Raw genomic sequence first — 14,994 nt, forward strand, 5'->3', positions numbered from 1 at the left:
GATTGCATCCCCAATATTCTTTCGATTCTATTTTGTTTAGATAATATTATATGTTTGTCTCTTCTTACTTAGATGATGAAGCAGGGGGTGTTACTTACGGATCGGGAGCTGCCATCGGCAGCTATAAAAACTGGGACAAGGCGCCCTCTGACACACCTAACAAATTCGACTGTGGCATGATCTACACAGGTAATGAAAAACTCCATACTTAAAATATTCATTCTTTTGAGAAATTTTCTTTACGTTATCAAGATTGATGGGAGTCGATGTAGGCTCATTAGCTCAGACACCTTTTGAGTTGCATGATTATTAAAAAAGTCAGCTTGAGGAAAGTGTTTAATTACTTTTAAAACGGTGAAGATGTCCTACAGAAGCAGCAGTTTGGCTTAATTTACTACTAAGAAAACGACAATAAGATAGTTTGTTGGAAAAGGTCATTTAAGTGAAATGACGATTTATTCGATAGCACGAAGAAGACGAACAGGCTGTTTGGTTATTATGCATATAATATACACTCCACATACATATACACAAATACATAAGAAAAATTATCAGTCTTAAAATGTATTATTTCCTATAACTTTTTCATTGCCTTATTGCGTCCTGCAGTATGAAAAGTTTAGTAGAGTTGATTTGAAAACGATCCAACACTAAGCAAAATGTGGAAAACTTTAGCGTAAAACCATAAATGATACTGACTATACTCTGTTTCAGGTGACAAGCAAGGGAAGTGGTCACTTACAACGAGCTGTTTCCAGTTGAGGCCATTCATCTGCCAGCTGCCAACTAATGTACCCGTTCAAGCTGTGACGACACCAAAACGTGAGTGAGCGTTTCCTTCTTCATTATTCGCTATTCTTCACCTAAAAAAAACACCACCCAAATTTAACGACTTCTATTCGTTTGAAAACTGATTTTCACTTGAGCCTAAGAGTAATACGTGAAAAAGTATTTGCAACAACTTTCTGTGGATACAGTGACCATGATATTAGCATACTTTTGTCCTCACAGGCTTTTAGATTTAGTGTTTGCATCTCACTTAATTCCCGCGGAGAGGCGGGAATATAGTCTTAGTGTTTACATCTCACTTAATTTCCACGGAGAGGCGGGAATATAGTGTTAGTGTTTACATCTCACTTAATTCCCGCGGAGGGGCAGGAATATAGTCTTAGTGTTTACATCTCACTTAATTCCCGCGGAGAGGCGGGAATATAGTCATGGTCTTATCACTTCTAATTTGTATTAGCTGGATTTAAACTTTACAAAAAAAAATGCTAGAGAAAGTATTCAACCGTGTTGTGATTACAATGACAACTTGCTATGGTAAAATCCAATCGTCAATACATTTTTGCAGCACACTTTACATTAATATACCTTCTTTTCTTTGGTGAATCACAATTCAATCGTCTTTTCCTCAGAATCTATATTGCTTCTTTTCTCCTTATGTGGTTATAGCCGAGATGAGTTGTGAACCTGGCTGGGCCCTCTATATGAACCAATGTCTGCTGTTCAATGACACTGTCCTAGACTGGATGGAAGCTCAACACGCATGTCAAGGACAAAGTGGCCGGCTTGTTTCAGTCCAAGATGAATCAAAACAGAGTTTCATAAACGGTATTTAGACGTAGCACTTCCTTTCGTTTTATTTCCCATCAATTTACTATCCCAGTTGACTATATTTCACGAATTATGACTACATTTACATAATGTAAATATGAAAATGAATTTGCCATTAAACCAATGATTCTTATTATCCCTGGGTATAATACGGATGTACGTAGCGATTAGCATGTCCGACATTTGTCTGTCCATAAGTCTGTCTGTATTCATTTCATGTGGACGTGTTTCCTCCTGCAGTTTTCGACGGCATTTCTCCAAACTTCGCAGATGTTTAGGGGACTAAATGTACATATGCATGTTTTATTGGGGTATGTCAATATATTACATGTTCCTCCATTTCAAGAAGATAAAAAGTGCTTTACGAACGCATCTCCTTCAACAAGCGGATATTCTTTAAACCTCACAGATATTTTCGGGTCTAGTTTTACATGCGTGTGCAGAATATGGATTAAGGTATGTTCAGTATTTTTATTTATGATCTTCTGGAAAGGGATTCCTAGTTCATATTTGGGGTTTGTGAACACATCTCTCATAGGTTTTTTTTCGATTTTTATTCACTGGATATATATATGGTTTTCTATCTGGTGATCCCCATGCCAGTCTAATCATCTGGCTATTCGTATTATAGCTTGTTGGTGCATGTGTCAACAATTATTTGTTGTGAAGACATATCTCGTACGACAGTTTTCTGTGTTTTTTCATCAAACCTTTACAGGTGTGATATGCACCATGATAGAATTGCTAGCATGCGATATTTGTTCTACAATTAATAGCCAAATTATTTTCCACTCAATCGATCAACTTTGCCGCATGTCAACATTGTCGGTAAGCATGTTCTGCCAACACGCAACGTTTGAATAATTTCGTTTCTCATAACAAGTTGGTAATAGTGACCATCTGAAGATTTGTCTGTGATTTGTTTTTCTAAGTTTTCGCAGACTGAGTATAAAATCTGAACATTAAAGAAAAAACAAGAGCTTTTCAAAGTAATTCCTCAAACAGGTGACAACTGACCATATGTATGTACATGTACACGGGTTATTTTGGTTGCAATACATCGGTTGTTTATAAAGAGTTATCAGCTTTGAAAAGTAACTCAGTTTCAACGGTGTGGAGGTATATGAGGATAGATTATTTTCTGATGGCTTTTATTATGCATTTTTTCATTTGCTGAATCACAGAATGTTAACAGTTGATGTTAATTTTAAAAACAACAATATCGCCATAGCATTTAATCTCAATTTTTGTATCCTAATGTACAACTTGTCAGTCTTTTACACATGGGTTTATTTAGCTATATAGCAGTCTTTTTCACATATGCAGATTTTTTTTGCTTTCTCTATAGGTCGCATTTCCTCAGCAGTGATGTGGACAGGCCTAAATGACCGAAGTGAAGAAGGGTCATTTAACTGGGCAGATGGAACAATGGTGGGTAGCCATCTAACATAAAGCCTGGTTGTGTTTTTACATCTGTACCAGGCGATCGTTTTGTTTTAAACATCAGTTTAGTCTCCAAAGGCTAGTCCTCCTGGGTCTGGTCATTCTCTTCTACTTTTGTATTCAACTCATAATATAACTTTTATCACTGCGGTGTATTACAAGAAGTGCGAATTCAGGAAACCTTGGGTCATATCAAAGACTTTAAAAACGATACTTGCTGCTGCCTAGCTTGGCACTCAATACAACGAGGTTAGAGCAAGGAAACATGACTGGTTGGCCCAGTGTCAGTATAATGCGACTGGGTGGGGTATCATGTCTGGTGTCTTCGGCATGATACTTCGGTGGCGGCATGCACTCGCCCTGCCACAAGAAGACACAATATATGTGCACACACCAAATGATTTCTCTTTGTCATATCACTGAAAAATTGTTAAGTACGACGTTAAATCCCAAGCATTCAATCATACACACATACGACAAGCGATATTCAGAGTTGTTTTACATAAAACCAATGGCCTGAAACTATAACACTATACACTGAGAGTGTAGTTTTTAAAACGGTTAATTTCTCTGTATACTCTAATATTTATGCAGACAACATTTACCAACTGGTACTCAGGTTACCCTCACAAGAAAGGGGAGATGAACTGTGTTGGCATGGTGTCAGAATCCGGACACGCTGGCCAATGGAAAGACCTTGCCTGTAACGCCAAGCATGGTTTCATTTGCCAAAAGCCAGGTAACTACTTTGTAACCTGTAAGATATCAGCCACTGGACGTTTAAATGCTGAAGCAAAAGGAATAGGATAGAACTCACCCGCTCCTAATAAAAAGTATAACACTCTTTTTACTATATGATATAAAATTTAACATCTAGTGACTTGTTTACAATATTGAACGTTTCAGTGTTGCTTCGCTGCAATCACTGGCATTAGCTATACAGAGTGAAGAAATTATCCAGTAATGTACTCACCACCCATTTCTTTTGACATTCCTCAAATTATTTGTGTTTCTCTTTACTTAACAGCCTTGATAAACGGTGTAACTCCTGCCCCTGGATCTACCCCTACCACACGTGAGTTCATCTGATGTATATCCCGAATGTTACACAGTAAAAAGGAAGCCCATAATATTAACAATATGTATCCAGTCGGTTCCTCTGTGGTTCAGTACAGATAGGCGAACGATGTGGTGGTAACTGTCAGTGCCCTGTGAGATTTCCATCTACATAAAATGCACAAAAGGCGTAGAAACAGAACCACTGGAAGCAGGACACAACTTACGTAATGCTCAGGCTAATCTCTATTTCGGACGCATCGACGTGTTTGGTTAAGATTAGCATATCTTAAATTCTTGTGGCGAAATATTCGTGTGGTTTATGATCTGAATTCATTCCCCAAAACACGCTACGGACTTCTCTCTTCCTTGTCATTATAAGGTAAACTAAAATAGATCTACAAAACTGTTGCCTTGTGTAAAATGACAGTCTGCTCAGCGCTGTTTTGTGTTATCTACAGTCACATGGAGTGCTCGGTGTGGACCGAACTGGGAAGAGGACATCAACCTTGGTTTCTGTTACTCCTTTCAAGATAGGCCTCTTTCTTGGCTCGACGCAGGCCAGTGGTGCTCTCAGAACGGGGGACAGCTTGCTAGTATCACCACTATACAGGAACAGTACTTTATAGCCGGTATGTAGCTATATTATACATTTTGAATGAAAGCAAATTATTATTTCAGAAACAAAAGTTTACTTGCCTTCTGAATGATTCGAGCACTTTGTCAAGTATCTGTATGTTTTTTCTTCTTCTAAATTTGCACTGGTTTAAGGAAATTTCATTTGTAGACTTCATGTATGAAGACAATATTGAATAAATCGATATAATATGGTATACTACAGGACGAGCAAGGAGTATGTCATCGTTTGCGGTGTGGATTGGAGCAAATGACCGTGATGATAACAGGTGGATGTGGACGGACGGGTCACCTTTCGCTTATCTCAACTGGAAACCCGGTAAGATTGACCTAAATGCTTGGCATGAAAACAAAATTGTGTTCTATGTATTATTTCAACAGCCTAGTGAATTAAAACCACCTGGAAGAATGTGCAGGCATGTTTGTGGGGACAGTTCTCCTATCAACCGAGTGTTATTAACTGGATTCAAATGCCAACACCACTATTTTCGCACCAAACTAAAGAAAATGTCGGGAAGAAGTGCTCTTCCAAACAACGCATTCATATTGGTGTTTATGAAAGTCACCCGGTTAAGCGTCGTCACCTAGCAATAGAACAACATTGGTGTTATCCCCGGTTATTTAACCAGCGGCTGATGTGAAACAATGTTTTTCTTCGATTCCTTATTTTAGGTGAGCCCAACAACCCATCCAGCGAGAACTGCGTGAACATTGTGGTAAGCTCAGGTCTCTGGAACAACTACAGGTGCGATTCGAGAAACGGGTTCGTCTGCAAGAAGTCCAGTGAGTAATATGAGGTTTCATTATTAGAACACATACAATGTTGTAGACACCTCAACAACCTTTCAGAAAATCATACATGTCATAACGCTTTGTAGCTTTTGTAGCTTTTTGTATTTTCTTTGCAATATTTGTTGTTCTCTTTTACATCTGCAGATGGGATTGGGCCGCCAACATCCGTCAAACCGACGACAACTGTCCAAGGTTAGTCAGTTCTCTTCGCTACGTGGTTTCTTTCATTAATATTGCTTTATCAATATTTTCTGATTTCAGGATTTTAGCGATCTTATTAAGAGAATAACTGTTCTTAATAGACTTTACAACACCTTTCACTGCAATATTCACATATTGTCCTTTTTAGCCTACTTACTCACCTATTTCGCTTTGAAGTGGCCAAACGTCATACATCAGAGAACATCCATGTATTTACTGTGTTGCTACATGTTATGGTTACCGGTAATCAAATTTGCGGATGATTACAGCTGGCATGACATTCGGTTGTCCCAAAAGGGATGGAACAGCTACAAGAACAAGTGTTATTTATTTAAGTCTCAGCGAGGAGATCAACCTGCTGCTGTGCTCCAGTGTCGCCAGTTAGGCGCAGATCTGGTCAGTATCGCTGATGTCGACGAACAAAACTTTATATCGAGTCAAGTGAAAGGTAAGAGGAACTTTAGATGAGCTTTAAAATTGTATACCATTTTAAAAGAAAAATGTCTAAGAATATTAGGACTGATTAATCATATTTTTATTATTTATTACTTTTTTATTTATTAAATTTGATTGGTGTTTTGCGCCATACTCAAGAATTTTTACTTTAATGGTCGATGATTGTTAGCATGAGATGGGAGGAAAAAGAGCCGATCTCGGGAGAAGCCCACGACCATCTGCATGTTACTTCCCACGTACGACCAGATCTGAACCTCAAAACTACTGCTTGCGTGAGCTCCTGGACAGTTACACTGCTGGAACGCTAATCACCAGGCCACAAAGGCCCCTGCCATACTGAATAATATTTCAAACACAAAGAATTTGGATAAGTTAAAGCATACATCTCTACAAAGCATATAAACATAGACTTTTTTGATAGAAATTAACATGTGTACATAAATATGATGAAAATCTACTCATACACTCTTGCATTAAAGTTCAGGGCACAGTAGTGCAAAAGAATATTTAGACGTAAACCGGACACTAAACAGACTTTGTAATAGGATGGTACAAGCATTAAGATTTAAGCCTGGCTCAACTGTAATTCACTTTTGAACAACTTGCTCCTGGAATTAAACTCATGTATGCAAGCATTCTAACACGGTCGACATTTCTGTTATATCTGTTTAATAAGGTTATGGTCAGTACTGGATTGGACTAAATGACCGAGAAATAGAGTGGACATACCGTTGGACAGACGGCGCTCCTGTAACATTCACTTCCTGGTCACCGTCCGAACCGAACAACTTCGAGAACAAAGATGAAGACTGCGTTACGATGTATGCCTACGTAAGGAGCCATACTGACTTTAATGCTGTAATTCAGGACATCAACCTACGAACATCTTCTTTTAACGGTGTATCAAGCTGTCACGGTATATGATTATCAACTGATTAATGAGTTCGCAAGTTCCAATCCAGCTCTGTTTTACCCGGTTGTGGCAAGAAGATTTGTCAAGTACACCTGCCACAGAACTAGCCCTGGTTTCCTACTGTGACACCCACAAAGATGCAAAATAAAAGTATATTCTTGCCTTTAGTAATTACTGTACGTATAATAATAACACATTTTGCTTAACACAGGGCAAGCACAGCTGGAATGACCAGCTGTGTAACTTCCAGGCTCAGGGTTACGTGTGTAAGTCGCCGCAGAAGCCCGTCACATCAACAACAGTTATTCCAGGATGCCCACCTGTAAGCCATGTGATATTTGCCTTTCGTTTCTGACCAGCTACGTTTTGTAAGACATGCACTTATTGTTAAAAAATGTTTACTTTTAAGTAAATTCACAGTGTTATGCTTTTTACGGTGAAACATTACTTAACATATTATAGCGTTGACCATGTATACCACACTTTTGTTACGAAAATAAGTTTGTTGACCTTAAGCACTTTAAGCCTGTTCAGATGTTTATTAACACATGTCCTGTAACGGACGAGTATTGACATTAGACATTAATTTTTTTATATCCCAGAATTATACTGAAATACTGACAATGTAGCGTTCAACTGAATCTTTCATTCATTTTTTTTTATACATATGAATGATATAATTTATATTTTACCAGTCGGCTTACCTGTATGAAGGAAACTGTTACTCTTTTGTGGACACAAGGAAGTCATTTACGGACGCAGAGAGACAGTGTGTATCTCTGGGTGGACATCTTGCTACAATAGCTGACAAGTAAGTACATCTGACTAAGGTGACTAAACAGTATGTATAGAGATATCTGACCACAATAACTGTCCACAATATCTAATAATGATAGCTAACAGCGAAATATGACCACGATATCTGACCATTATATCTGACCACGATATCTGACCATGATAACCGACCACGTTATCTGACCACGATAATTGAAAACGACATCCGACCACGATGTCCGTCTATCTGACCACGATATCCCACCACGAAAATTGACAGAATCGGATTGACAGGTTATCCGATATCTGTCCAAGGTAATTGAGAAGTAAATATAATATGTAAAGATAAATATAATTCCGTTAAGTAACGAATAAATATGCTGATATATGACCACGATAATTGATAAGTATACTGATAACTGGCTGAATCGTGTGAAGATTGTGTGCTTTACATACTGCCACCATTACCAAATTTTGCACCTGCTTCACGGTGACGAGGCAAGAAGTGATGTCAGAAAAGGGTCCAGGCAAGGGTCCAAATTTGTCTAGGTGGAAGTAATGTAAAGCGGTCGTGGAGGTTGGCGCATGTGCTGTAAGCGGGACTTTCTACTCTGCTAAAGTATGTGTGTATTTCTTGATCACAGGTATCAACAGGCCTACCTATCCAGTGAGCTGTCGGGGTTAACGGGTCAGTACTGGATCGGCTTGAAAAAAATTTCCAAGAGATACACCTGGACGTCCAAACAAAACCTAACGTACACTTTCTGGTCCAAGGCTCACACAGGTAAAAATACTATTGAATTTCTTCTAATTCTGACTATTAATGAATGTGTGTTACATAAAGCACTTCAAGTTATTCAGTACCTCTGTAAATTCATCACATTACCTGAACAGTGAATGCTAATTTCACAAATTCGCTTTTCGACGTCGTTCATGGAAATATTTTTGCTGTTTTAATGACTTGTTTATTCATCATTAGGACTGGAGAAAAACACATGTATAGCCATGTCTACGGACAAACCTGTGGGTGTGTGGCAGGATGTGGACTGTCACCGCTCTATGGGGTTTATCTGCCAGGTTCGTCAGGGTGGATACACAACCCCACTCCCCACCACAGCAGCCTCCACCCTCAGGCCGGTAACCTGCCCTTCGGGCTGGCAGGAGCATCAGGGATACTGCTACAAGGTCAGAGCTGCTTCTTTCTTTTGCTCTGCCCTTGCGGCTTAGGCTTCATGAATATTCTTTTATGAATTTTTTCTCGTAAATCCTGTGGCGCCATAACCCTTAGATCGGTCTACTTTCCAAGAACGGGGTGAAAAACTGCATTAAAAACACTGTTTTGATTTCGTGGTGTGATTTAGCATCTTTTCACTTCTATAGAACAAGAGACTGTTATCTTTATATAAAAAAGAGAAAAAAAGAAAAAATAAACACTACAAGCTTAATACTGTACACATGTGGCATGTGAAGGTTTTTCTTAAAAGTTACGTAAACCTGTTTTCGTACTAAAGCACATTTTAGGTAATGTATAAATTGCTACTAAGTATAGATTTCACGAACAGTTAGAATAAAATCCTGACCGAGGTGAATTGATAAGATGCGTATTCCGCTGGTTACGTGCTAATGTTTGCCATCTATTTCACCATGGTTGCTACTGTGGTGTTAATCTCTATGGTCTACGTCTCTTATATTAGTATTGTTGATTCTGTGCTCAGTTTGGAAGAGTGTTTAGGCCTAATATACAGTCTGGAGTACATTAAACTACACCATTCTTAGGCTGTAAAACATTGAAGACTTTATTTAGAATGAATAAGGCTAGGAAAGCGTATACCTGACATGTTAAAATTTTTTTATCAATGTACTTCTCTACAGGCCTTCTATAGTGTGGTGCCAAAAGACAGGCTAATGTGGTCGGAAGCTGTGGCAAACTGTCGCGGTTATGGTGGAGACCTGGTCAGTTACCAAAACAAGTCGGAGGAAGACTTCGTGTATCAGAGCGTCCTCAAGTGAGTTTCCGCGATCAGTCTTTTGTCATCAGGCTTTTGTCTTTGTCATTGTTCAATCATTGTTCATACGAAGAGTAGTTGATTAACATTTGATAGTATTAGGATTAACATAAGCCATTTCTAAGGTAATAATTTATAGATAGCTGTATAATTTTCAGTAGACGATTGGCCCCCCCCCCCCTCCAACTACCCTCTTCCCTACCCCCCCCCCCCCTATTATCAAGTTAGTTATTAATGTGACCGTTTTATGGTTCAATGAATTGTAATGGTTATATGTGTATGTAATATTATTATTTATTTCCTTCTTAAGGTTCTATTGGCGTGGTGGGGATTTCTGGATAGGATTGTCGTCTCGAGAGCTTCTTCAAGGTATTTTTTTTCACTGCTTACAATTTGTATTCTCAATTTTATTGGTTAAAAATATTAAGGTTTTTCCTCCCACAGTTAATGGTGTTTTATTGTAAATTATGATATAAAACTCTCTGTACAAATAATTTGAAGGCATTTTGAGAGCTCAATTATCCGTTCAAGAAATTTCCTAACAATTTGAAAGCGAATTATTGAATATGTATTTTTAGCCAAAATGTATAAATTCCCGGATTCGGATCCAGATCACCACCAGAATGTCTGGGGTTTGGTTGTGCACAAAATTTCATCCAAATCCGTTCAAAACCTTTTTCGTCGACTGTCGACGATCCTGTGTTTGCATTTTTACGTCGCTTACAACATTACACCAACCTTGTCATTTAGCTGATTAGGTCGTCTCCAAAGCCAATGTATGTATATAGTGCTGCCTGATTGTAACACCATGCAGAAGACACCAAGTATGACACCTCGGATTGTAACAGTATACCGAAACTGCACCAAACAATCTCTTGGCTCAGTCTCTTCATTCGAACCGCCAAGTTAGGATGTCTAAGACTGGCAAGTCCTATACATGTTACGATTCGTGATTCACAGAAACATATTGCTTTGAGCAAGATACACGTTGTTTAAGCAAACGATGTATTTTGTTGAGCTTTGAAAGTGGTTTAGTTTATGTTGGTAGTAAAGCAGGTCGAGTTCTCTGGGTTTGAATCTTAAACTCATTCTTCAACTGCTCTATATAGTAATTTATCTCATTTATTCGCACAGCGTAACCGTTTTTGTCCTTAGGTTACCACTGGTCTGATGGTAGCCCCTTCGGGTATAATAACTGGGGTCCTGATCAACCAGATAACAGGAATGACAGAGCGAACTGCGTGGCGTATAATCAGAAAAACAATAACTGGTTCCATGTGAGCTGCTTTGTGGCTAACAACTGGATTTGTAAGCTTAAAAAGGGTGAGGAAACCAGGTATCTTATCTCAAAGAAATTGTATTCCAACGCATCTGACTTATACATACCTTTGTAATATTAACTTCTTTATTACGTAATATTATTGTTGGTCTACTGTAACAGACCTGCATATTATTTATTTGTGTTTAATTGATTGTTGGTGAACGCTGTACTCAAGGATTTTCACTGCAATACATGATGGCTGTCATTTTTTGGGTGGAGGAATCAACAGACCTTTTGTAAGTTACCACTGAACATTCCCACTTTTGATATGTGATGGCAAGCGGTCTGCTCAGAACTTCGTCTGAAACCGCAAGCAACAATGGAAGTAGGAAAATCTTGAACTTTTTTAATGTCTGGGGTTTGACATCGGAAAATGGTATTGCACTGACATCTAGCATCATCGCAAGGGTATGGCATGTTACAGAATCATTAAGCTTTGTTTGCTTTCTCGAAAATACTGCAATAATAGCGACCTAAACATAAAATCCCTGGTATAGAGAAACTAATTTCGCTTGAATGTTATGTCTTAGTCGTCATAAGCCATGCTTGCCGTGCAACATGTTTTTTGTGCCTTTAGGTCCAATTTGACGATGTATAATGAAGCAAACTATCCTTGATATAGAGTTGAACGAGATAATCGGAAATATAATGTAAATGCTTCTATCACTATTTCAACAGGTGTGGTTCCACCCACAAGCGTGGTCCCGCCAACCGCAGTGTCAGGTGAGTGTACAGGCCTTCAACTGTGAATCAGTCCTGTCTTGTTCATCGTATAGTTTCTTCTGTGTATTTCGACAAGTATCAGGAGAATATAGAAAAAACATGAGATCACTTGTTAGAAGCTAACTCTGGTTGATTTGTCGACATCTGCTTACGAAAGGGAAAATTATGGTGTTTTTTTTTACAACGATTTCCTTTGTCTATTTACTTGATTGATTATAGCATTTAAACCCATAAAAATTCATTGAACAGCTTTAGTTAACAGTGCTGTACAAGGCACTAAATAGTTTGATAGTATTTTCATTAATTGATACATGTATATAGCATAGAGTGCTGTGTTTGAATTCTGAATTATGTTTGAAGAGCTAAAAATGCTCCTATATTTCATGAGCTGCCGTTGCCCATTGACATCATGGAAGAGCAGAATTGTAGTCGTTGCTCATACAGCCCCTCAAGCTTATATTAACCGCATTCTTGGTTTTTATGTTCAAAGACCAGTCACTTGTACACAAAAAGCAAAACTGCATTCTTCATTCTTACCAAAGCCAATTCTCTAGTAAAGTGGAGAATCACATAATATTATAATATATAAATACCATCCGTGGGATTAACAAGAGAGTTCCGCTGGTAATGATAACTACATTATAGTAACTTCATCAGTTGAAAAACGGATTTATTTATTGTTTTATATACAATTTGATTGTTGTTTTTCGCCACACTCAAGAAGTTTTCACCTATATGATAATTGCCACCTTATCAGTCCAAAACAAAGGGTCCATAACGAACGTTAGACTGAGCATACGGTCCCAAGAGCGTTGTCGTCCGTTTATCGTTACCAGAGAACATTGAGAGCGGGAAGATGGGCAACTTCCCTTTGAGGTTTGAGCCCACACCTCATTTGGCCTAGCGATTGAATGGCAGGCATCTTAACCACTGAGCTACCTGTTCTCACGTAAGGTGATTGGTTAGAAGTGATTGTTCCGCTGCGGATATACTATGGAGATCTCGGAACAGATTGGAAAATGGCGGGGGTTTGTGTACGATCTGACTTATTCATTTTACTTGTGCTTAACGCCGTACTCAAGTATGTTTCACTTTTAATATGGGTAGAATAAAAATGCCTGCAATAAACTAGCACGCTTGGCAATGTATCTTCCAAATCTGCAGCCCATCCAGCTACTCAACATGACAAGGTCGTCAGAGGAGAGAACATAGCTTATTACTGATTTAAATCAGTTTGAAGTTGAATTTACAGTAAAATCAGATACTTCTTAATTTATGTACTTTTATATTAGATTCAGGCCTGTTAAAATCCACGCTGCAGAGCGGTGGATTGTTTACGTTGCGTTCCTTCAATCGAGGGAGTGTAACCTAAAGCTCTACCCGAAACCTGCAAGGTTGCGTCTAAATCCAGACTCTATATTTCTCTTATGCTTGATTACAAACAAATATCTACATTGTATACTGTTGTCTTTCATGGCAGCACCGTCATGTGGAGGACCTGATTCTAAGTGGAAGTATTACAGAGGGATGTGTTACTTCGTGAGTGTGTCGGACAAGAAAACCTGGTACGAAGCTCGAGATTGGTGTCACCAAAATGGCGCTCATCTGACCAGCATCCACAGCAAAACAGAGAATGACGTTCTGACCAGTCTGGTGAGACTTCTATACAAATATAACCCAGATGATAAAATAGATTTACTGTCAGCTATATACCCTCCCCTCGATCTGACAACACACATATGCTTTATGGTTTATTTGATGCCACATGCCAAAAGTCCATCGGTCATCACCCATTTACATATCTGAAAAAGAAAGTAAATGTCACAAAATATAAAAATAAGACATTAATTTCAACATCAGTAAAACTTTACAGATAAAATTATACCGGCACTGTTCTACAAAACAGAGAGCATATAAAAACGTATGGAGACAGACAAAGTAATTAAAATATCCACAATACAATATATTAGGTATAAAAATAGGTTACATTACAACTTCAGTGCAAGGCATGGTGTTCCAGAACATGATAAAAACAATCTCAACGGTTTCGTTCAATTTATGGCAGCGTCCTATTTCCCGAGCATTTATTTAAAGCATATAGACTAATTTTTGTTGCTTCAGACTGCCAAACTGACCTACGGCATTTACTGGATTGGACTGAATAGTTTAAACCTGGATGGGTTCAAGTAAGTCTTCTGAGATGAGCTAAACTTGTCTTAGAACTTTTGCCAACCAGAAACAATCAGATGCTGTAAATGTCTGCGCTCGTAAAACTGAAATTCCAACAACCTGCGGATGGTCGTGGGCTTCTCCCGGGCTCTGCCCGGTTTACTTCCACTATATAGCTGGCCGCCGTCGTATAAGTGAAATATTCTTGAGTACGGTTTAAAGCACCAATGAAGTAAATAAATAAAATTGAAATGTTATGTGTAACTTAAATACTGTTTAGTTCAATATGTTGGTCGTTCTGAAGGAGAGAAAGCATCTACAATTTGGGTTAAACAGTTTAACAAATGCGTGAAATTTAACACGTTAAAAATGATCATAAATCAGTAAATTAACACTTACGTCACATTAGCACTTTTTAGTGTTGTGTTCACCATTACATAAATGTTAAAAATGTTGTAATCTAACATTAAGTTACAGCTTGTAATCTGATATTATGTTACAGCTTGTAATCTGACATTATGTTACAGCTTGAAATCTGACATTATGTTACAACTTGTAATCTGACATTATGTTCAACTTGTAATCTGACATTATGTTACAACTTGTAATCTGACATTATGTTACAACGTGTAACCTGACATTATGTTACAACGTGTAATCTGACATTATGTTACAAGTTGTAATCTGACAAATAATCTTTATGCGGTGTAACATTCTAGAATTGTTCTTGCATTAAACAGTATTTAACTTGTATCATTTCAGCATTTAGAAAATGCTGACATTTTAATATTTGCATTTTAAGATAGTACCAAAAACTCAGAAAGACAGTGCGTGTGGTGGCAGCTCTTTTATCTAAAACAACCATATGTTCATTTGAGGTATATCGG

The 14,994-nt window shown here is 38.2% G+C and overlaps 1 protein-coding gene across 1 annotated transcript in view; it reads left to right on the plus strand.

Annotated features, from left to right (window-relative positions):
• Positions 1–14,994, plus strand: part of LOC135463700 (macrophage mannose receptor 1-like) — a 33,245-nt gene that overhangs the window by 9,865 nt on the left and 8,386 nt on the right. The window contains 23 exon segments of the mRNA XM_064741092.1: positions 73–189; positions 715–822; positions 1,456–1,614; positions 2,966–3,048; positions 3,655–3,799; positions 4,088–4,135; positions 4,578–4,748; positions 4,958–5,071; positions 5,425–5,535; positions 5,689–5,736; positions 6,015–6,037; positions 6,040–6,193; positions 6,878–7,032; positions 7,326–7,436; positions 7,810–7,925; positions 8,533–8,672; positions 8,868–9,073; positions 9,761–9,894; positions 10,205–10,263; positions 11,050–11,217; positions 11,894–11,938; positions 13,419–13,591; positions 14,060–14,124. Coding sequence (XP_064597162.1) covers positions 73–189; positions 715–822; positions 1,456–1,614; positions 2,966–3,048; positions 3,655–3,799; positions 4,088–4,135; positions 4,578–4,748; positions 4,958–5,071; positions 5,425–5,535; positions 5,689–5,736; positions 6,015–6,037; positions 6,040–6,193; positions 6,878–7,032; positions 7,326–7,436; positions 7,810–7,925; positions 8,533–8,672; positions 8,868–9,073; positions 9,761–9,894; positions 10,205–10,263; positions 11,050–11,217; positions 11,894–11,938; positions 13,419–13,591; positions 14,060–14,124 — 2,653 coding nt within the window.

Source organism: Liolophura sinensis, chromosome 1, assembly GCF_032854445.1.
Source record: "Liolophura sinensis isolate JHLJ2023 chromosome 1, CUHK_Ljap_v2, whole genome shotgun sequence".
NCBI lineage: Eukaryota > Metazoa > Mollusca > Polyplacophora > Chitonida > Chitonidae > Liolophura > Liolophura sinensis.